This window comes from Plodia interpunctella, chromosome 5 (genome assembly GCF_027563975.2).
Source record: "Plodia interpunctella isolate USDA-ARS_2022_Savannah chromosome 5, ilPloInte3.2, whole genome shotgun sequence".
Classification (NCBI taxonomy): Eukaryota; Metazoa; Arthropoda; class Insecta; order Lepidoptera; family Pyralidae; genus Plodia; species Plodia interpunctella.
Window position 1 is genome coordinate 4,313,459 of NC_071298.1, and position 24,574 is coordinate 4,338,032.

A 24,574-nucleotide genomic window follows, 5' to 3' on the forward strand; every position below is an offset into this window, starting at 1 on the left:
GGTCAAGGTATGGCATAATCCGGACCCTGTAAATACATACGGATAAAGCTACATGAATTGATTTTGTGAGCCTCCACGAGCGTTATTTTCACGCAGCGTTTTGACTATCAAATTATGAATTAAAATAATTGGTTTTAAATTTTCGTTTTCGTTTGTTTATCTTTGCAAAATCAAAGTCGGGATATATTTGTAGTCATATAAGTTGTGTATTATTATCTGTTTTGTGATTGGAGTAACTATTCGTCTTATTTGAATTAAGGTTCGATTTCGATCGAGTTTATATTTGAAAATACAAAGAGATGAATGGAAGATTAAGACCGTTGTCCGTTATTTGAATTACTTTAGCAATTAAAGTATAAGTATTAAATTCCGGAGTAACAAGTATTAACAAGTAGTGACACTGCGCTGATCTTTGACTGATTAGCCTTTATTCGGCCATTTGATAGCTATCAAGCTGTTAATAATTTTAATAATAATTGTTTATGCAAAGTTTATACATAGGTAATGTATGTTGTGATATCATGTTTCCAACATGTTTCACTATCTATATCGCAGTGCTATAGAATGTATCTGTATTGTATATAGATATTTTGGCAATGACGTCGTGATTTGATAGATGTGATTGAACGATTGTTGGAGCTTTGTGGCGGAGCGCCTCGTCTATCTCCCGATTGCAATTTGATTGCCGATAAATTCTATCGACTTTGATTCGACGAGTGAGCGAGTTGACACCATCCACAGGCGATGGGATGTACTTACCCATTTGTCTTTAAAATTTAATACAATCTATGTTTCTATTTCGAATTTATGCATGAAGGTCTAGTATGTGAATAAACATGGAATAAACCATTTCATTTCATAAAATAGAATGTCAAAGACGCTAATGAAAAAGCATAATCGCTAGTCTGGCATTGTAACTGCGACAAAGTCCAGCACGAGGTCTTTACTCTGATGAGTACGGTCTCCCGACAATGTATCGACGTGTGAATGAATCACGGGACACTGCCCTTTAAAAAAATAACTGGACAGATAACAGTGATTTAAAATTAAATATAGTCACTGAACGGTTAACAGTTTCAAAGTAAGTTATTATGGGAATGGTGTCTCAGCAACGTTTTACTTGAAAATAGCTTCGTGTACAGTGTTGCACGCAATTCTAGGAAATGGCTACAGATAAGAGTGTCCGGAACTGTCGCGAAACATTTCCTTCTTATCTTTTAGTTTGAAGGCACATAAATAGCTCAGGATTGTAACCTTTGTTTCGACCTGATCGAATTAAATCTTCACATTAAATAATTTCCAGAGGATTTATGTTATCTTACTAAACTATGTATGTGATTCGCGTTCCCCTTTCTGGAATGAATTTCCATAAAGTCTATATATATCTTACGTTTTATGCAAATTTGAATGTAATATTAATTTGATTATATAACCATTCCGCGACACTTGGTGTTCTGGTAGCAGTACCGTGTGGGGTTTGTGTTACATTTTACATTCCCGAATAAAACAAAGAGAGAAGGGAAGTATAAAATGATTGTCTCTCTCAACTGATTGATCTCTTCCAAGTTAAGCGTAGCTATTGATTTCCCAGGATAATTTCAAAAATACCTGAATGATTGAGGCAAACAGGAAGACTTAGTAAATGCTTCGTAATTTTTTGAATAGAAATCTGCCATTTTGTTAAGTTTCGGACATAAAACTTTGTAGGCATAATGGAAAGTGAGCTGTTCAATTTCCATCAACTACCTATATCTTTAGTCCAGTATTGAACTCTTGATAGATTGTGCCTAATACTCATAGGAGTAAATAGATATGTGTTATATTATTTAAATAGTAAATGGTGTCTAATCATACTCCATATTGAATACGCAAATGATTCCTGTCCTCACTATATTTTTGGTACGATAGCGTGGTCGAGTACCGACGAGACAGGTGCATAATTTATTTTTCACACGTCCCGGTAATGTATTCCAAATCACGTTTTGCTTTGGGAAATAATTACCCATTCTGTGTGCGATATTTCTCCATATGTGCAGGTTTATCTCGTTAAGGAAAAATAACATGCATATCGACACTTCAATTGGCTTTATTAACTGCCGCCGCCGTCAACACACAAATATCAAAAACATTCGTTATGGAACATATTATGCATTCATTTCCGTTCTGTAAATAACATTCTGCGTCATGATTAATTTATCTATTGTAAATGATATATGTACGTTAGATAATTAGTCAAACGCCTTAGAAATTAAACAAGATATAGTTTTGTAAGTGCGTTTTTGCGGATCCAAATTGTTAGGAGCCGGCAGTATTGGTAAATGTTTTGCTTCACTTAGAACGGAATTTAACTTCTTGAAGTCGATATTATATAATATAAGAAAATAGGTTGTTTGTATGTTTTTTGATTTGGGAAATTTTATTGTTTTGTTTTACATACATGTGCATCTTTAAAAAAATCATATGTGTTATTGCATTATCAATTTGATTAAATAATAAAAGGACACTGTTTCCGATACAGATCTGAATTGAAACCGAAAATTTAGACGTCAATGCATATATTTTTTTTGATTGCTAGATTTGTATGCATAAAACTAGATAGTCTTTGTTTTTGGCAAATTTAATCCCGCCTTAATTTAAATAGGCAGCTTGGCCAGTTTTCACAAAGCATTTGTTTTTGCACTATTATTTTGCACATTTTGCTTCATTATTTATGTGGCTTTGGTTGTTTCTGTTGTGTTGCAGTCCGTTGTAGTGGAGATTGGCGGTGCTGTATGATGTTGTGTGTGCGCTGGTAGTGGCGAGACAGGATGTCGTCGCCGGCGCGCGCGCCGCCGGCCTCGCCGCCGGTCCCCGTGCCGGCGCCGCACGCTGTGCCGGCCGGCGCGGGCATGCTGCCCCCGGGACCAGGACCCTCGCGCCAGCGCTCGCTTAAAGACAGACTCCGAGATGGAATCACTGGACCGTTCCACTGGCAGTGAGTCACAATTATATTATTATATGTTACTAGATCTTTCAGGATTTGCGAGTGAATTTCCACAATATGCAGAAAAAGGTTGACTTTTACAATTCATTTGGCGTTTGCAAAGAGGTGTGCATGGCTTATTTTTATTTAGCACGTATTACGCAACGTTGCCAAAATACCCATTTAATATTGCAACAAAATAACTCGATATCCGCTTTTATATCTCGCAATTCGGCCTCAGTTGATGATGTTTTTGCGTGAGTTCGCTAACATCTCATTTTATAACTTTCATAATTTTGTTCTGAACGTATATTTCACTGTCAAACAGCAAACAAAAAGTTTAGATGTGTCTGCGCTTTATATGAAAAGTTCAGTAGTGTCTATAACAGCCGGAAAAAGTTCTATAGTTTATTCTGCACCTGTTTTCGAATTTAATAAACTTTCAGCAAATTATTCGTCGTATAATTTTAGATTTTATTGTGGCACTAAATGTTGCCCGGGGCTTCGCTCCTGTGGGAATTTTGAGATAAAATCTAGCCTAAAATATATAACTTTCTAATGGTGAAAGAATTTTTGGAATCGGTTCGGTAGTTTCGGAGATTACCGCCTCAAACATACAAACTCACAAACGCTTACCTCGGTATAATAATAATATAGATTTATGGATTTTATGGTGGTCTAGGATAAAGAAGTGTCGGGAGGCCAGAAGCGTCTAGGGCACATGACAACATCAGACTCACAGGTCGTACGTGGATTAGATAAAGACGTCCTATGATCAGCAATGGCCAGAAAAGGACTGAAATGATGATATGGCATCTTGTTATACAATAGTTACACAATACAATAGTATTGAAAAAAAAATCCCCCTCGCAATAAAAGTTGAATCAGATTTGTTCCATGAATTTAATGAATTGTAGAGCTAATTTATGCTTTCGCGTTTCATATGCAATCCGATCAATACTTGATCATAAATTAAATATCTGTAAAAGACTACGATATACTATTGCAACTAACTCAAGCTTTACTCGTGTCGCAGTCAACGATCCACGAGTAATACAGTGTGAAAATGAGCCTTCATTTGACTGCCATTTTATCCTGAGCTTGATGTCTGTCTGAAACTGTCGAAACCCGCAGATGTCGGCGGGCGGATATCCGGTACATGGCTAATGTATTTCCCGTTCCTTTCGACATACTCGTCACCGACGAAAACGAGGAGCAGTAAAGTTTTATTGTCCTTGTCAAGCACTTCGACATCTCGAAGGGTATCGAGTGACGCGCCCTTCGTCGACATTGATTTTCGCGATGCGTAAATTTGAAAATCAGATTAGAAAATTAGTAATACATCTTATTGATTTTACGCTCAACACGTGGCGTAATCAACGATTCGGGTCGGATTTTCACAACAGCCTAATTGCAAATATTTTCAATAAGAATACGAAATTATTTATCAATATAACGGGTAAACAAGTAGACTTTCCCTAGAACAATACTCCGACCCGCGTGTGGGTACATCCGCCTTCAGATTATTTCCACGGCAATATTGTATGAAACCGAGAGCGGACGTGGCTCTCCGGTTCATAAGTTTGTTTCGTGCAGCAGAGCATGATGAAATTGGTTTGCGATGGGCGTTCGCTATTCGATTTTCAGACGCGGGCGGCGTAGTTGCTGCGAAACATGTATTCTATAGAAGTAAAGCATTCGTGGCTTTAATCATATTTTTGTAGTTTATTTTAGCTTATTTAATTATCATTATATTTATGTGTACATATGTAAGTTTATTATATTGTGTTATTTTTTGCGCGGCACAATTTTTTTTCTTTTTAACCCTCGACGCAAAAATAGGGGTGTTATAAGTTTAACGTGTCTGCCTGTGTATCTGTCTGTAATCGTAGCTACCAAACGAATGAACCAATTTTCGTTTAATTTCTTTTGTGTCATAGATAATTTTATCCCGAGTGTTCGTAGCCATGTTTCATGAAAATCGGTTCGGCCGTTCAAGTTTTAGCTAAATTAATATTAAAAGTCGGGGGTTTTTAAATTTGTCTAACAAATAATTATTGTTCTAATGGATAACTGGGAGAGAATGTTTTTAGTATTAAATTCTTAATTGGCTATAAATATGTTTTTACTTGGAACAAAAAGGTTTCATAAATATATAAATAGGTACTAACTTATCGCTCATTTTCACTCACTCAAGTGAAATAGAATATCGTCGATCGCATTCATATAAATTGTAATGAAATAACGATATGTTGCTCGTCAAATGTAGGCAATATTTGACGCGACTTGTCGTTAAGAGATGTTAAGAGTCCTTGTCATATCAGGATGGAGCATTATTTAAATTATTTTCGATGGTATATTCAATACTTAATTTTTATTTTTTAATCGATATTCCTTAATACGAGTTTGAAGTTATTATTTCTGTATTGTCGGTGTTTTATCCAGTCACGTAGTTGTAGGCCACGAGATGGGCAGCCGCCCGCCCATGAGTGCTTCGTCCTGGTAAACGTTTTAGTTATATTTTCGTGAGTTGACACACTCCAGTTAAAGTTTCATAGTTTTAAACGATCTTATAGAAATCATGCTTAGAAAGTGCAAATAAATAGATTAGCTCAATTTTAATCATAGCATGTTATTGAATGTACTTACGTTTGTGTCGACCCGAAGCCCAGGTTTCGCGTAAAACAATGCCTTTCTTGAACATTTGGCTGAAATTTTCATGAATGTTGCTGCTATTTTGACATGGAACGTAGAAACAAGAGGTTTATTGATTTTGCATACAAATGTCACTGAAGCTGATGAAGCCACCGAGTACAAGCCCCAGCCAATTAGTTTCCAACTTGACCTTTTGTTGGTTGAATTGAAGATGAAATCTTCAACATTTACAATCGACGACAAAAATAACTGATCAACTAAGTTCTGCAATATTTTATGTAATTTGAACTTTACGTTACCTAATGTAAATTGAAGCTAAAGAGGTTATTGTTTTTAAAGTATTCACAGCACGGAAATTGCCTTTGACCGGAATTAGTCTGAAGTAATAAAAAAAAAATGGTAACAGCTGGAATAATAGCAAGCAGAAAATATGTATGTAAATGATGAATCGTTAGCCCAAACGAATTGTATCCTTATAATAGTCTGGACCTTAAATATGACCTTACTATTTGAGCGTTTCTCATCAGCATATGCTGAACCGAGTATATATCGAGTATATACTCAGAGTATATGCGGAATATATACTCGGCCATTATTTTGATCACCTGTATGGTGTAACATTTATAATTTGATATATTTATAACTTTCCTCTTCTGGCTTAGATTTTTCATTCTATTAGATCCTTAAATAAATCATCATATCGTACAAAATAACTAAGTATCTTTTCACGTCTCAGTTAATAACTTTTATCAAGTGAGTCAATGAGTACAGCCTGCTATAATTAAATTAATTTAGGTCGAGAAATTCACTGCTGAAGTTGATATTTCCAACAACCCTGACGTTCAAGCCAGCCTCCCAATCCCGCGCGTCACTCACTCCCACCCAGAATTAAATTTTCTCTCAGCCGGGACGTTCAATTTGTACGAATGCATTCTAGATTACCCGCTCTTGCTGGGAGATTTTCCTACATCTTATACTAAAGAAATGACTCAGTAGGCGACATTACATAAATGGATTTGCAATCTAATCTAAACTAGTAAACCTTGACCGTGGCAGAGTCGTTTATGTTGTGTATGTGATAGATCCTTTTTTGGCCACATATTCATCATCTTTTTATGTATTTATTTTTCGCTCGTTTTGCGTATTCCGTTCAAGATATTTCAGTGAATGACAAAGTGATAATTATAAAGAAAGTAATCTCCTATCAGTCTAATTTCTTTCGTACCCTAAGGACGTTTTTATTAGCATGTGTCATCTAATATAACATTAATTTTAATTTCTTTATTTTATAGTTAAATTTCAGCAACTTGTGTTCATAACGGGTCGCTAAACGCGTTCAGTCTGCGAGGTCCATAGTTGTACCACGTAAATATTTGCGTTGCACAACACTCCCTATCTCGGCTGTGTACACTACCTCCACCTCCTTATCTCCACTCGGCAGCCTCAGCAGAGGTGGCCTTTCAAACTAAATCTCTTGTGTGCTGCACTCCACGCCCCTTTTATAAATTAATTTAATTAAAAAGCTACTATCCCTGTTTCAATCGAAGTTATTAAGCGAGGAGACAGCGATACTTTCATTATAACTTCAGTAAAATTTCAGCCTTCGTCTTTGTGACGCATGAATATCAGCTTTTTCTTCAAGATTGTTCTTAGTTATGTTTGGAAAATGTGCGTTCAGCCGTTTGGAAACTGTCAGCTATTTTCTAACACATGAGGCAATGCCGGAGAATCGGAGGTTTTGATATTTTTGTGATAGTAAACCATCACTTTATCGCTTACTTCTTACTTAACATTATCTTAGGTATCTACTTCAGAAAAATTCAATGTCCCAATACTTTGAAAGATGGCCATTAAGATAACAAACAGAGCTGTGACCACAGTAATCAATAACGAAAACGGTTTTCCAATTGTCCAGTAACAAAGACTAACGCGACGGTCTGTGCGCGATACATATCAGCGCGGTTTGTGGGCCTTCGGCCGGCCCAGTTTGTCGCGGGTCATTCGCTCTTTGATGGCATCGCTGTCGGCACCACAGATTATGTAACTGTAACTGTTCACGTCAACTGTTTGTATTGCACAGATTAAGGAAAATTGCGAATTGTTTAAATATTTATTCAGTTTAATATTCATTCAATTTCCAATCCTATTTCGTGATGAAGTTGTGCGGGAAAATAGACTTTTGTCGGCTATTAGTATGGTGTCTTTCTCTCTCTCTTGTATGCAAATATACAACTATTGTGGTATCTGAAGTAATTTTATTTAAGTTTTCTATCTGCTAAAGAAACAAAGTGTTATGTTATGTCAATTTAAAAAATCCGGGTTTTGTATTTTCTACGCTGTTCTGGGAGTCAAAATCGAAATCAAATGGCTTTATCTCTCCGTAAGGGATAAAGACGGGATACTGTGCATGTGTGTGTGGGCATCTAGTTCTGTATTTTGGTTATTTTATCACTATTCCGCTGTGGTTCCGCTGTGTTGTGTGCTGTACATGTTGCAGACGTCCTTGGCCGATATAAAAGGTTTTCCGACAGCGGAAAATGCATAAAAGAAGGGCTAGATGACAGTGGAGGCTTTTCTGAATTGTCTTTTTCTGGTTTACATCATAGCGTTCATTTTTAGTTCACTTTTCAGAACTCATCATTCACAATTCATCTTTCAGAACTCGTGGTTTCACTCAATGGAAATGGAGCATATTTATAACGTTGTACAGCAATATTTTTGCTGTTGAATTTCATTTAGTGATTATAAAGATCTTTAATTTAAAAGATTTCTAATGTTTCTAGTGAAAGAAATTCCTTTGTACGCACTGCTAGACTACCAGTATTGGCTACAAGTAACAACTGATGTAGTTAATTTGCATAAATTGTTAATAAAGTTATTTGTGCAACCTGAGTCCAATCTAGATTTCAAATGCTTTTTCGTATTAGCATTTGCGTCCTGCATATAATTGATAGAATAATAAACAAAAGATGAGCGTGAAAATATACAACTATGAAAAGTAATAGCACAGTGTTCTGTGGTGGAATCGTGACTGCGAGAGAGCACGAGGCCGAACGGCGGAGCTGTATTGTATTGTGAGTGAAACCATACAGTCACGCGGGTAGGGACGCAGATGACAGAACGCATGCATTGTCCACCTTAGAACGTAAATATTCATTGGACACACTGCTCTACCTACACGTGGAAATAGCCATAAATATTTACGAGCCCATAGCAAGGCCGTAAGTTTTGATTGTTCGGTTATAGGAAATTTGGCTTCCTGAATGATATTTGCTTCAAAAGGACCACCTTTTAGGGACATCAATTTAATTTTGAAAACAAATTCATGTCCTTAAGCGTTCTTGGGTCAAATACTAACCGAGATTTAATGAATGTACTTGCGCACGGTTACAAATCATGTTTATGAGCTGGATGTTTTGCATGGAAATGACAATAAAATTTGTCATTAAAAGCGAAAACATAGCCCCACCGGCCATCATACCCAAACTTAAACGACGCCATTAAATTTTGAAGAGGCCCTAGAATTTTCTCATAATTTATAACAACATGCAAGTCATAAACATGACAGTCCACAGATAGACAAATGTAGAATATATCTGTGAAGTCATTTAATATTTTTGCTTGGCTTGGTATTTCTGGAAAGAATATTTGGAAGCTCTAATCTTTGATATAATAATACGAGTATAACATCTACGGCTACGAATATTATGACATTGTAGAATATTGTAGCCACAAAATTTAACAGTGAAACAAAATATTGAAATAGACGTATTGCGCGCCATATGGAATGCAAACAAATGACAAATGGAAGAAAATAACCACAAAGACGAGCCCCCGACTTGGTGTTTGTCTCGTCAACTGTCCCTCATGTTAGACCAGACAAACTGACGGATAAGATAAGTCTGTTTGCTTCTGTGCTACTGAATGCTGACACTGCGTCAACTGGAATGCTGACAGCTAAAGTTAAATAATTCAAAACCGAACGAAGGGAAAGATTAAAGAACTGACCAACCTTAGTGACTAGTTGGTTTCCTTTAATGATCTTAATTGTCATGACTGCTTCTAACAATTATTTTATACTTACTATATGCAATTTGTGAATAGTCAATATTTTCCTGCGGTTATATAATGTGGCTCACGTGATTTGCTCTTCTGTGTAAATTACGCCAACTCTTTGTTACTGGCCCCATAAGAGCATTCGAATTGATGTGAAAATGTTCCAAATGCAATTTTCTCATTCAAGTACCGCAATTGAAACCTCATCCGCGCGTATCTCCAAGTGGCAATTGAATGATTGGCGGCGGCGCCAGCTCTTGAGATGACGCTGCGCAGACCTAGCCTCGTCTTCCGCTTGCTGCACATGCACCGCATCATACCGTCCGCAATTTACGATTGCATCCCGTTTACAACCATCAACGTATGGAACTCATAAAGCTTGTTTATCTGCTACCCAAATAACTCGTATGAAACGCTCATTCGATTGAGGAAGCATAACATCCCAGTAATATTGTTCTAAGAAATTTTGACAATGATTTCATTATTTTCACTGAATTCATATCGAAAGATAAGGCATATCGACTGAAAAGCGTAACTAAATGTCTACATGTACGTACGCAATAAGATACGCAAAGATGTGTTTCTTATTGCGTACATATAACATCAGCAGTCATAAGAATACTGATCTTCCAGCGACCACCCAGCGTTCTTTAACCAATTCACAAAGGCATATATGCGTCAATGTATATAAAAAAGAAATTGCCTTCAATGCAATAATTGATTACATATTGATATTAATATCAAAATGTATATGGTCTGTTAATGACATACACCTTCTTGGCTTATACATTTGTGGCCAATCAAATTTATCAATTGATATTAAGTGATAATGATAAAGTGTGTTTCTTGATAGATTTTTTAACAGTCCATTATTACAATGCGATTATGTAAAGTACGTTTTAAATACTGAAAATAAAGGTTCGGTCAGAATCTTTTATTAGAACATTGAAGTGATAAATAGTGTTTGGGAAGTTATTAGTGGATTCGGATCTAATGAATTACTGTTCCTCATTTATTTGGTATGTATTATTTATTGGCATATTACGCTAATAATTTAGTCCTCTAAGATATTCATATAATTTAACGTTTCATTGTAATCTAGCGTATTTGGTGAACTGCCGAAAAATTGATATTCTGTATATGTTTATCATAAGAGTTTTTATCTGTAGTCTGAAGCAATTTTTCATATAATTAACTCATTATACAAAATTACAATCTGTTCATGTATGTACTGTGCTAATTATCATTAACTAAATATTCGTTTTGTGCATAATTTGATTTATTATTTCAAGGCCGTTCAATATTTTCGGATTCGAAATAAATGTTCTAAATGCTACGTGTGTCGTTTTAAAATTAACAATATGGCCGTGATTAAAAGACAAACAAGTGGATCATTAATCAATCGAAATATTTATTCCCAACACGTCGCCAGAAAACGATTCAGAACCCCAAGCCCAACTTGCATATAAATGAAGCCTCGTAATTTGCTAACGCAGGTAAGATATGAAAAACAAATTATATTCACATAACGTACTGTGCCCATGAAATTATAAAAGTATTATATAAACATAATATAAAAGTAGCGGATATTTCCAGGTGGGAGGATGGAAAAAAATCCTAATTTGGATCTCGAATTCATTAAAATAATACACGAAGAGGATGAGGACGATATCTGGAGCACTGTGATCGAGTGAGTACTCGATCTAAGGAAGGTCTCGCAATGATATTTGATAGTTGAAGTAATTGAAGCCACTCGCCAGTGATATTGTTCACTTACCTTATCAATTGCCTTCTCGAATATTTTGACTTACGACGCACTACCTGTTTGTACATACAATAAATACTAATACTAAGGAAGGTCTCGCAATGATATTTGATAGTTGAGGTAATTGAAGCCACTCGGCAGTGATATTGTTCCCTTACCTTATCAATTGCGTCCTCGAATATTTTGACTTACGACGCACTACCTGTTTGTACATACAATAACTTTTCCATTTATTTTATTTGTGCGTACAATATTTCATTAACTCGAGATAGTATTTATTTACATCTATGTAAGCGGTATCGATTGCGATGTATTTGCGCAGTAGGAACGTAGTACAGGAAAATAATTTCTTGATAACACGGCGTTATCTAGCTTTCTCTGAATCAGATTTTCTTTTTATTTAGAAAATGATTAAATGATGCTAATTAAGTTGGTAGCATAATTAGTAACTCATGTTCACCAGTTCATTCACACTCCGCAGTCCTTTATTTTATACTAGACTTTTTCCTACAAAAATATTGTATATTTTGTTATTCTTTGATGATGTTGTGTTTGTTGTACACGTTTCGGAAGCTATATCTGCCATATTATTCAAAGTCGGCGACACTGTAAAACAAACAAATCTGTCAAGATAACTGACTGTTTGTAAAGATCGCGCTACCATTGTTTCTACATTAGTGTTATCTTTATTTTGATCGTCATACCATGAAAACTTTATCAATCATAGCCACTTCGTTCGTGACACCATAAAGTAAACTTGATATTGTAAACATAGCTAACATCATATTTCTTGAGAAAGTGGAAAACAGAGTTATGGAGATGGAACGTATAAATGTGTTAGCAATATGTATTTGCTCGATGACTGATGTGACGAGTTTGTGTTAACCGTCACCTGACAAGTCTTATCTGTTCGCCGGCCGCTGATCATCGCTCTTGAATGTGTGCTGAGAGAGTTTTCCATGATCTAAATAGATACTGCCTACAATACGTTCTGTGGCATGTGTCCACGTTCTTTGACTGTTATACGTTATCTTGACGACCTCGGTGGCGTAGTGATAAAGTTCTTGCCACTGAACCGAGTTCGATCCCCGGTCGGGTCATGATGGACAATAATCTTTTTCTGATAGGCACGGGTCTTGGATGTTTATCTATATATGTATTGTTAGAAAATATAGTATCGTTGAGTTATTATCCCATAACACAAGTCTCGAACTTACTTTGGGGCTAGCTCAATCTGTGTGATTTGACCTAATATATTTATTTATAATTTGTCAGGTATATCATAAATCTATGGTTGTAGTATAATGTGCAAGCGAGTGGTATTCTATATTTTTTTGCGTAGAGGAATGAAATGGTAGTTTTTACATTTCAGCTACGTAGCTCTGTCGCCGCCGTCCACGCCTACTCTCCAGCAGTCTCCGGCCTGGTTCCGACGGTTCTCTTATGTAGCGTACGTTATTTTGCATTTGCTCAAATATATCACCATCTGAATATTTCGATCCTAATCGAGACGATGTCTGCCCGAAAAAATATATTTATAGTCAGTTTTCAAAAATATTCTCTTCAATAGCGCTCTAATTGAATTTCGACGCCAAGATATGTTACTTATGAACTGGTTTGGTTTTAGGCTTTTTGTAGTAGTATTTTGAAAAATTAAAAGGAAGCTGAAATCGTTGTTGATATTACCGCTTAAATGAAATTAATTATTTTTCCTGATTGATGCCGTGATGTAGATGTTGAAAATGTTCACATATCGTAGACGTCCATAAATTGGCGGATCTTTCGAAATACTATTTTTATTTTTCTTCATTTTCTTTTTATGTTATTTAAAAGTTATGTCTCTACACAGTATATAATTTTTTTTGAAAATTGTAAGTGGTGCTTTTACTTAATGACGCTTTTCGAATATGTAATGAATATTCATTACATATTAGAAAAGCTATGTATGCTAGATACATATTTATACTTAACCAATTGGGTCACATGAATGGGTCTGAGATATATCATACACAGCTTTGCAAATGGTATTTGGAACCAAACGTATTTATAAACACAATACATATCATCCAGGCGCGCAGATGAAGCTCTGTTTAATAAACATTACTGTCCTTCCTACATGACATTATCATTGATTACATATTCTATATACACACGCTCAGTATACATTGTACCATTATTGTATGTGCGTAACTTCGATGCAAGATGCTTTTCATAGCAATCGAGTATAATTTGTCTCTGAAACACACATACTCGTACTGCAAAACATAGAAAACTGTTTTATTTGTTTTACTTCCTGCTTATTGTACGTAAATCAATTGTATTAGTAATTTCAAGAAGATAATTGATAAAATCAAACCAGTTAATTAGATCATGGAATTGTTTTCATTCGCAGATAATACAATAGACGCATAGTTATGAATCATACGTGTCAATGAAGATTTCGTTTTGTTTTCAATAACTGATGTCATTGGATGTCATACAAAATGTGAACTATACTAAGATTTAAATGATAGGTTGGCAACAATAAATATTTATGATTACAGAAATAAACAAAAAATACATCTAATATTATTTACGAAGATGCCATGTATAATCTTTTAATATAGCTGATGGGAGAGGATAGAGGTAAAAGATTAAAAAAAAGAAAAGATAAATTATAAGATACATCCAACTGGCATGGAAGTCCCCAAAATAATTAGTCTACTCCTTTAATTTTATCTTGAGATTAAATTGGTTGCGGGACTCGAAACGAATTTCGATTTCCCTAAGGAGCTCACTGCAGCCAATGTTACTCGTAACGGAGGGCGTGAGCCCAAGACTTCTAATCCTACAATATTATAAATGCGAAAGTCTGTATGTGAGTCAGGATGGTACTCTAGTCACGTAAAATATAGTGGATCGATAGAAGTTACTGGGGTAGTACACAGTGGTAATCAAATGCTGATTGGAGCGAAGCCCCGGAATGCAACCTCGGATTGGTAATAAATTTAACCATTTGTGCGAGACATCATTTGTTCCCATAACCATTCTTCCTCGTGTATATTTTCTTGTCAATTTCGAGTGAATTACTCTTAAGCTTAATGACTCATTCAGGAGCAGATTAAATATACTTGAATATTAAGACTCATAATAATGTCTTTATTTAGAAGTCCTTGAGTCGTGACTTGGTCAAATCAAATCTATATCATATAATAAACGATGACCTGATAATAATGATTCTTGGCTCGCTCCGATGAGTGTTTACGTGCGCCGAATTTGTGCAATTAAAGATTTTGGGTGATGGCCAAAATAAAAGTGTCACACATCTGATTACTAATACTAAGTGCTTATACGATGACATTCATGTTTTTCACAGGTTCTTTTATTTTAACTCATGATTGTGACTGTTGATTAGTCTATTAATTCGAGATAAGTTTTTAATTTTTACGAGTTTATTATTATTATTATTTTTAAAGATAAATGTTTCCAATATAAATAAAATAGGGAATTAATGTCTCTCAGTAAAGTAAATTGAAACTCAAGTACTACCGGTGCACCGGCCGGCTCCAATAAGAGGAATCTCATCACAATTCGGCTTTGAATGAAATAAATAATGTTAACTATCAATAATTTAGATGGTCGGAGTGGAAATAAGAATCGCTGTATCTAGGGATCACGGGTTTAAGTTGTTAAATCTCATTAAATTTCCCGCCTGTTAACTTCACAGCACATTATGCAAATTGAGCGTGTGTCGTGGACATGGTGGTTGTAATTCTCCTGAAATTTAAGTTTTAATATACTAAAAACCGAATTTACCGAATGTTTCCCTGAAACATAAGAAAAATGTGTTGGACGATTTGCAATGAGATGGACGGATACATAATCAAAGTTGTAGGGCGTAGTATAAGAAACGTGCATAAAAGAAGCAATGGATAGAAAAGGGTGGCATACAAAAGAAGGCTATGTTCTGCTGGCTGAAATGTTGACGACGAAATAAATTATCTGAGAAACAAGTCCGAAATATGTATATTTTTAAAGGGAAGTATAATGAAGAGTACTAAAGTCCCTGAAACAGGACAATTTTAGTAGGAGTAAGTAGTAGTAAGACAATACTAGTGTATGATTGGAATATTTTAGTAACGTTTTCCCTTTGTTTGGAGATCAAAGAATCGGGAAGAACTTATATATTCTTATGTACTTTATGTTATATAGGTTTTTATCTTCGTGTATTTATATATTCACAGTGCACACTGCAATGCAATTATTTTGATTGGCAACCATATTTGTGTGCAATATCAATAACTTTCAGTTTGTTCTACAACAACCAATTATTTCCAGTGAACTAAATCAATATTGTATTGTTTGGACAAGTTTTATGATCTGTCATTTTAATTCCACTTTCTGTTCGCTATGATGTGCCACTAAACTATAATACCATAGTTTGGCCCGTGACGACCTCGTTAGTACAGAGATTTGTTACAGTCAGTGTACCGTTGCTAAACACTTTCTTTGATTGTCCAGGCTCCGGCTTCTGAATTTACCGTTACCAATAGGTATAATTGAATTGAATAACTCGATGATAGTCATACAAGCTTGGGTGGCCGGAAAAGTAATTTTCTAAGGTCGATAAAAGAACCAATTTCCGAAATACATGACTTTCGACACAACAGAAGATAAATTGGGTTGTCGTGACCCTTTATTGTTCATGATTAAGAAGGAACATGAAAGTCACCAGTTTTAATAATTTACACGCTTATATCTTTATAGGATCGGAAGAAACTTGAGGTTTATTAATAATTACGTCAGCCCATCCCAACCAATTATGCCGCCAATTTATAGAGGTGACAACAAAAGATGGAATACTTAATGAAATATGTCGAAGGCTGTTGCATCACGATAATATGTCAAGATCGCGCGAAAGGGCATCCGCAGAGTAATTGATGCATGATCCAGATAGCTCAGTGACATGTGGGATCGAGTGGAAACATCTGGATAATAAAATGGATGGACCTTTCGGACCTATTGAAATACTTGCCGCAGTCGATGTGTCGTTTTCTTAAAAGGCAGTTTCCCATTAAGTCTGAAAAAAGGCGACTGGATCTTTGCTCTCTAAACCTCTTGATAGAAGTTCCTTTGTTGTTTGGTTGTGTTTGTTTGGTTATTTCATCCTCAAGTGGATGTATTTGTCCTTTATCATTATGCCTTATTGTGAAGTGTTTGCTGCTTTCGTTTATCACAATTAGATTTTATCTGTTATTTTCAATAACCGTATTTCCAGATCGATTACCTGCCCACGGTTACCGTATGATAGTGTCAAGAAATCGGTTACGTTCATTTATTCATAAGGAAATAAAGTTGACCCAGTGACATGATAAACTATGCTATCCATTTTCAGCAGACAATAATAGTTTAATCAATACTGGGTGCTATAGATCTATTGCAATACTGCACCGCTTGCAGGCCTTGCACATACTAGTGGCATTTGACGTACTATCGGATAAACGCAAATAATATATCGTCTCACATAACAGTGGGTAACAGGAGTATGTGGATGTAATTTGAATACAATAACCGCGACTAGCTCTGCTATGGCATGTGGGTTGCAAGATGCCGTGTTGACACCTCTGCAATTACGTTTACCAAATTGAGTCGTAATTTTATTACGATTATAAAGCGATTATAAGATCCACCTAATTGGATTTGAAAAGTAGATCGTGTAGTGCTAATTTGTTGATGAATTGGAACGAAAGCGAGGGTATTATGAATGTTTTTTGATTGGCCTTTATGATAAACTGGCCGTGGGACAGGGTGTTTCAGAAGGGTTATCAGACGAAGATATGACGTGCAGCCGCCGCCCCCACTATCGGTGGAGCTTGCAACCGCCGGCGGCGCACCAGTAGCAGTCACAACGTCGCGCGACTCGCACGTAAAGCACATGCGCCCGCGCACCTCTCTTTAGTGAAAGTCTCGCGCAGGTTTCGCTACGAAACGTACTTCGATATCTTCATCTAGTTATTCTATTTGTACGTTGCGCCAGTGCAGCGGCGAAAGGAGGTCGGTGCTTGGCCGTAACCTGTAAGAATGTGTGATTTGTGATAGTAATGTTTTAAATCGATCCCGGCATTATAGTGGCATTATCATACGTAATATTATTATTTCACTCGCATAAAACAGCCGTAACTAGTAACTGCCAACAGTTTCGTAAGAAGCCTCTTATCTGGAAACAATAAACCGTAAAATGAATTAATTCATCCAAATAGTAAATGCTACGAGTGTTTACGTGATTTGTTTTAGTCACGTATGTTTATATTTTTAGAAGTACCGTCGTATGTGTTATTCATTTCCTGATTATTTACCTCATTAAGTGAATGTAATGTAGGTATTTCGTTAAAACACGAAACAATAAGTTTGAAACAAACATTTGTAAATTGGGTGCTACGAGGGTCTACGAATTTCGTAGACGTTTTTCGAGTGTTGTTTACCGAAAGTCTATGTGGAGCAGTGATTTTTCATGGTAACGTTTATATGTAGATAGTATGTGACGAGTGATAGTTAATTGCGGCAGGTTCGGACGCTAAGTTACACAGACAGAACACCGAAGTGAAATCGAGCGTGCGGCCGTGACCCCACATTTCTCTAACGCTCAGATGTTTTCGTTCTTGTTGCATTTTACTATCATAAATAATTTATTGATCAAAGTTTTAACAAATTGTACATATAACTTACAAGAATCGTGTATATCGAATTGTTTGCGCCCAGCTAAGGAGCTTATCAAAAGGATGTTAACATCTTTCTCCCTCATCTGAGCTCTTTTTCCAATTATTGCATAGCCATAAGGCGTCGGATCCTAGGGTCCATTTCCTGCCTTTTCTTCTCCTTTTAGCACTGTTTCCGGCACTTTTAATATTTCAAAATTCTCTTAGATATTGAAGAATTAGGTAGTCAGATCGGCTGGTGGCAAATAGCTAAAACAAGAAGTAAATGGACCTATATTAAAAAGGGACACGGAAGTAAACACGTTTCGTGTGAGTATAGCTTAGTAAACTATGACCGATTCAAAGGTTACAATGTGTGTTAAACAAATATAGAAAACAATATTATATCAAGCCCGATCACCAACATTTAACTATCAATACATGATTTCTAGTTTGAGTAAACTTCGTGTTTCTATTGATGGAAATTCGTGATATAAATACTAATTAACAACTAAACCTACCAAGTAATTATCTAGTTTTCCTTTAACATAGAGCGAAGGCAAAGTTGAATTTTTTTTATATAGAGGAGATAATAATTTTTCCTAGCCATGTCTGAAAGGAAATATAGTTAGTTTTTTTCTTCCTGTTTTTATTTAAAAGAATATAGACAGCTGTCAGAAATTGTCAATTCATTCGCCATTCATTGTGAAACGAAGAGACTTTATTACTGTATACTGTGGACGTATTTATGTCAAATGGCTGGTCTAAAATATGTTCAGTTTAGATTTAGACTGAAATCAGTGGGCTTCTTGATACGTGGGTTCTGTTCTACAGACTATGATAATTATATAGACGATATGAGTTGTTTCCTTAGCCTATTAAATATGGTTAAAAACGAAAAGTTCATATATTCTGTAGTAATGGCAAATAATAAAATCATAATTTATTGAACTTTAAAACAATAGGTTTCAGTCTGTTAGGTAAGAAGTAAAAAATAACAATTTCCCTTTAAAGCTTTTTTTTTCATTGATGTGATGTTGTTGATGACTCTTTAAGATAAAATTATACGAACAAATAATAAAATGTTAAAATGGTAATCGTCTAACCCTAGACGGCATATTTGAGTTTGACGGTCACGTTTCTCAAAACCGACACAGATTTTGTATGACCGTGAAAATTTGCTTTTATATCATAAGTGATTTCAATCAATACTAAATTGGTTATTTATCTTATCGTAGTTATATATGTGCTTGCTTATTGCAACCGCTTATAAAAATTATTTTTTTGGATATATCATTATATACCTATTTCCATTTTTATGAAAAATGTTATGAGTATGAACATCGAACATATCACACACAATAAATCACAAACTATAATATTTTTAACTCTTGCCTATTTGTCTTTATTTAATGACATCCATTTTTTTCTAAGACCCTGTTCATTTACATCTATTGCCTCAATATAGCTATTTAAGCAAATTGGCATTTGTTTGTTCCCAGGTCAGGGGTAGGTTCCGCAAATATTTATTTTGATTTTTTTCCTCTCAGAACTCCGATTCGAATATCTAAACAGCTCTTCCAAATAATATTAAATATATGTCTAAAATTGTTAAACTATATTTGATTATATACATATTTATATTGAACATGTAACGCAATTTTTTTGTTCACTAAATAAACCTTTTCTTTGACATTACAAGCCGGTTGTGAAAACTAGAAACGATAGTTACATATGACCCACGTGACAGAAAGTAGTGACCGCACCGTGCGGTCGCCTTTGAAAAGGGATGTCACTCACACATTTGCGCTTGCTACAGGGTCACTTTTTAAGCACCAGCTAATTAATCATACTATGCTAGTACATACATAAAAATAAAACAATTTTCAAAAAATATATAGTATATATAGAAAAACTAAGAGCAGAATTTGATTTTTTCATTTGTTTAAAAGTGCATAAAATCTTTGGATACCTTCTTGCTCTATAAACAAGAGCTACGCTACCTTTTACACACCAGACAATTTTTCGTTATATATATATTTTTTACTCTGAATCTACTTGTTTTCATAAATTAACATGACATGAAATGTATTGCCGATAAAATCAACTATTGTCGCACCACGGGACAATAAAGTTAAAAATTATCAATGTTGTTTAGACATCAGTCACTAAAATTTTATTTTACTGTTGATAAAAGTTATGAATAGTTGTATTGTTTTCATTTATGTAGCTTATGTATTTAAATTTTATTTTGTGAACATTTAATAGTCAAAATATTTTTATTTAATTAAGTCATATTCGTTTAATTAAATCATCATAATTTTGCAAATGATTTAAATTTTGTCACACAAAGCTGATTTCAATAATTTTATCACCGCCTCCAAGGCACAAATGGAGAAAAGCTGTCCAATATTGTCCACTGTATATGAAATGACGTCAATTTACAAATAATCGTTCGTATGTATTTATTATGGAAATTATTATTGAATTAAAATTGCTTTTTGCATGTTATCGGCAAGCATTAGCATTTGGTTCGCAGATTTGACTATCGCAGTAGGGGCTCAGGTTGTGCAAGTGCCACAGTACTTTGAAATCGGACACGACCTACATTTTTCTAGTGATGGACGTAACTTGAGCGTTGTACTATGCAACGCAGATTTTAAATCGACCGCAAGGTGCAGACAGACAATAACATTAAGCCATAATTTCCTCGTGGTTTATTTTAGGTTTCGTTCCGTTTATGATATTCACAATATTCCTTGTGTTTTCTGGAATGTAGGTTAATGCTTTTTCAATTCTATCTGCGATTTGCGTTTTGCTTCTATAGTTTAGAATAATGGTCATTTGTGTGTTTCTTTTCCATTGCATAACGCATTTGTGATAACGTTTTTTTTATGCGTCTCGGGTCCAGTCAGTTTTATCAGCAAGAAAATTAAAGTATGAATATTAAAGAAAAAATAATTATTCAGTCGTCAGAGTATATTCTAGTTTATTCATAAGACTGGCAATTTGTCACTTGATTAAATTGTTTCTTTATTTTCCCTATTAGTCAAAAAAAGTTGTATTACTATTACAACCTAATAATGCAAACGAACAAAACATAATCTGACTTATATTGGTTGTAGTGTAACTCTTCTATGTGAGATGGTTGTAATTGGAAAGAACTGATAAATGAAAAATCTTCCTCGAAAAAAAATATTCGAAGTAAAATGTTGAACGAAATTACAGTTGTTTGTGATAAAGTTATTGTGGGCTGATTGATGGATTTGATAAAGGTATTTACATTCGGGATCTGGAATTGGGTCGCCACAGCTGCAGAGGATGGCCGTGATTAATGAACGATTATTTGCGGAATATACCAAAACAACATTAAAACGATTTCGGAATTTGGCCAGAGTCAACGGAATATATTTTACCTCGTTATTGAAAACATACTACCTACTATTGGAGGTTGAATAGGAATTCATTTTTCATTCGTAAAATGAGAATCCGCTCGCATTTCATAAGTCGATTTAAATTTTACGAAAATACATGGGAAATGTCGACGACATAGTTCATTAACTATAGTAGATTTCCTATATTACGGCGGGCTGGGGGCTTCAAAATATTTTATATTTATTTAGTAAAATATAAACTGAGGAAAATAAAAATATATCAAATTTAACTGATAGTGAATTAACCCTTAAAGTGTACTTGAAAATAACAATAACAACATGCGCGCATAATTACTATTAATGTGCAAGCATAGATACCTACGTATCTGTGCATAGAAGAATAAATAATTCGTACTTTAAGTGTTTACATCATACACAATAGGTTTGCTGGCAAAGCGGAACCGGGCCAATAATACCTCGTTAGCTTTGTCAACACAGCCCATAAAATGTATTTTAAAATTGAAAACAATGGTATGAGATTATTAATGTCAATTAAACCGTGACATACTGGTCGTTGTTTTAACATCGGACAATGTTATACGAGTGCGAGTATTTCTAACGCTGCTTGGTGACAGTAGTGCTTGTTTTTCCTTTAGTTCCATACTATTTATCAGACTTATTGTATTGAAAGAAGTGCTAGCTCGGACTAATCATACACAACATCAATACTAGGAATATTAAAAGTAATTCAATTGATTCCTCCAGCGTCGTCTTTCTATATTTGTTGGTACATCTACATAATGTGAAATTGTTAAATCGTGCATGTAACTGTGGTCACAGCAATTAGTCTTCATTGTTTGTAATTGATATTGAAACTGACATCGCGTATGGTGTGAAATCCCAACGCGGCGTAACTTATTCTCCCCTTTGCACATAAAATTTAGATGTAATTTGTCTTATGATAAACACATACATTTTAGCTGAAACTAGCCAGCGAGGCTATGAAATGAAAATGTTTACAATAATCTTGTCCACTAAAAAGATTTTTCTTGGAAATCCTTTCTGGAATGAAATACGGTTAAAGGAAGTTAACATGAAATTATGTGATTACGAGGTCTATGGCTCTGACAGGATTTATATTGCTACTGAACGGATTTCTTTATTTAAAAAATACTGGCCACAAAGAATTTATTATTATATAATCTACGGTAATCCGAAAACAGCCTTTTAAAAAGAGATATTACAATTTAAACCTTTATAAATACAGGAAACGTGACGTGAAAAAAATTAATTATTCGTTAATTACTGAAACTTTTATTATTATTACTTGTACATAACTCGCGATATTGATTATTATGCAACATGCAACGACAACGAATCCATCGTGCATTTGCTTGTAAATTATTCTATCGGATAATTTATCTAGAAATTCATAATAATACCTAAAATAATAGTTCAAATTATAGTTGTTCCAATTTATAGTCATTTAAAAGTAAATCAGCGAATTGTACTTATTCGTCGAAGTAAAATAAATTTATACATGAAAACTTAAGTTCAAATAAAATTTTTGAACTACGCAATGTAATCTTGAAAATTACGTTTTACAAAACTCTTAATTTTTTTTTACAACTTGTTTTTTTTTTCTTGCACAAATAAATCATCACCTGCACTTGCTCTTTGACATTGTGTCATATTCACATCCTCGTGTTAAGTGCAGTGTTCCGGTTTGACTCCACGGCACAAAGGATATCGCTTCATTTCATACCCTACTCACTATTGTAAATCGCGTGGTATAACCGCTTTAGCTTTTCCTTTTAATTCTAGGTGAGTTTATGATTTTATCAAGTTATATGTCTGATATGCATTGATTTCAAATCCATTGTAGAATACGATGCGCGGTTTTTCTTCTTGATAGGATTGACGAAGTTTGTTTTGAAGGGACCAAGTTTACTTCATATGTTTCTGTTACTATAAGATCATCCTCTATATTGCAATTTGAACCAACCTCGATTTTTCATCATCAATCGTCAAAGGCAACACGCTTTAGTAGCGTTATTCTTAACTGGTAATGTTTTTGGTTCCTAGGTCAATGCTAACAATAATATTCCTATCGCTATTTGCGTACATTACGCTTCAGGTTAGGAGCTAAATGTTCTATTGTAGTATTTTGTTCTACACCTATAACTGTCTACATGGTGTTGGTTGAATAGAGCTTTGTTAGTATTTCATACTACACTACGTTAGCAGCGCGTGTGTAATGTACGTTTGTTATTTTGAATTGCGATTTTTGGTCGAGTATTTTTGTTTTTGTGATACATTTTTAAGTAGGTTAATTATTTGTTTAAAGTCACAGTTCTTAACCTCAACTTCTATATTTTAGAAATAAAACATTTAGTCCGTAGATGGTGGATTGAAAGGTGTTTATGAAATTTAGGAGCTCGTATTTTCTACGTAAATAAAGAAGCTTATGTTAACTTGTCCTAGGCATTATATTGACATTATTTAAAATTAATAAATTTAGGTAATTTAAAACAAGTTTGTTTTAAAAATTATTATAATATAATTAATAAAGATAAATTTATTAGTTCTGTGATAAACATTATTGTCCTATATAAGGGCCAACACATCTCAGTACTATTTGAAATAAAAACAAGCAATAGCGATTTTGTCTTATTCGACTATCTCTCTGTTGATACGAACTTCCAACGCTTTTAAGCGAATTTAACTAGCAGCTTATCATCTTCCCACGTTGCAAGAGGGACTAACGGTCTAGAGTAAATCCTCTATTCGCTCTTATAAACTTTTTTCTATATATTCATATTCGCTTTGTGCTCAGCAATATGTGTAATCAGTTGAGTGGTAGAAAAAACCTTAGGCTTCAGTCCGTCGTTTATTATTTTTCTTAAAGTAAAATTAATAAAATGATAACGTTGTGTATGTTTTGTAGTACTAGCATACTGATTGGTATTCAGTGCGTGTCTCCTCGCCTCTCATTAGCTATGCGCGCTGCCTGTTTGTTTACATCCTTCGGACGACCGTCATTGTTCACTTCACAATTTTATTGTATCTCCCTTTGCTCTCGATAATG

The 24,574-nt window shown here is 34.7% G+C and overlaps 1 protein-coding gene across 17 annotated transcripts in view; it reads left to right on the forward strand.

Moving 5' to 3' along the window:
- The window catches only part of mtd (mustard), a 92,516-nt gene that overhangs the window by 9,514 nt on the left and 58,428 nt on the right, over positions 1–24,574 (forward strand). For 6 of the 17 annotated variants that reach the window (XM_053745722.2, XM_053745729.2, XM_053745727.2 and 3 more), the window contains exon 1: positions 17,310–17,492. Coding sequence is in view for 5 of the 17 variants with exons in the window: in XM_053745733.1 (XP_053601708.1) it covers positions 2,808–2,974 (167 nt within the window). In the remaining 12 variants the exon portion in view is untranslated. Of the gene's footprint in view, positions 1–2,742; positions 2,975–10,555; positions 10,693–10,994; positions 11,170–11,269; positions 11,364–12,810; positions 12,889–17,308; positions 17,493–24,574 lie in introns of those variants that run through there. The other 11 variants (XM_053745733.1, XM_053745736.1, XM_053745743.1 and 8 more) reach the window with 7 other exon arrangements.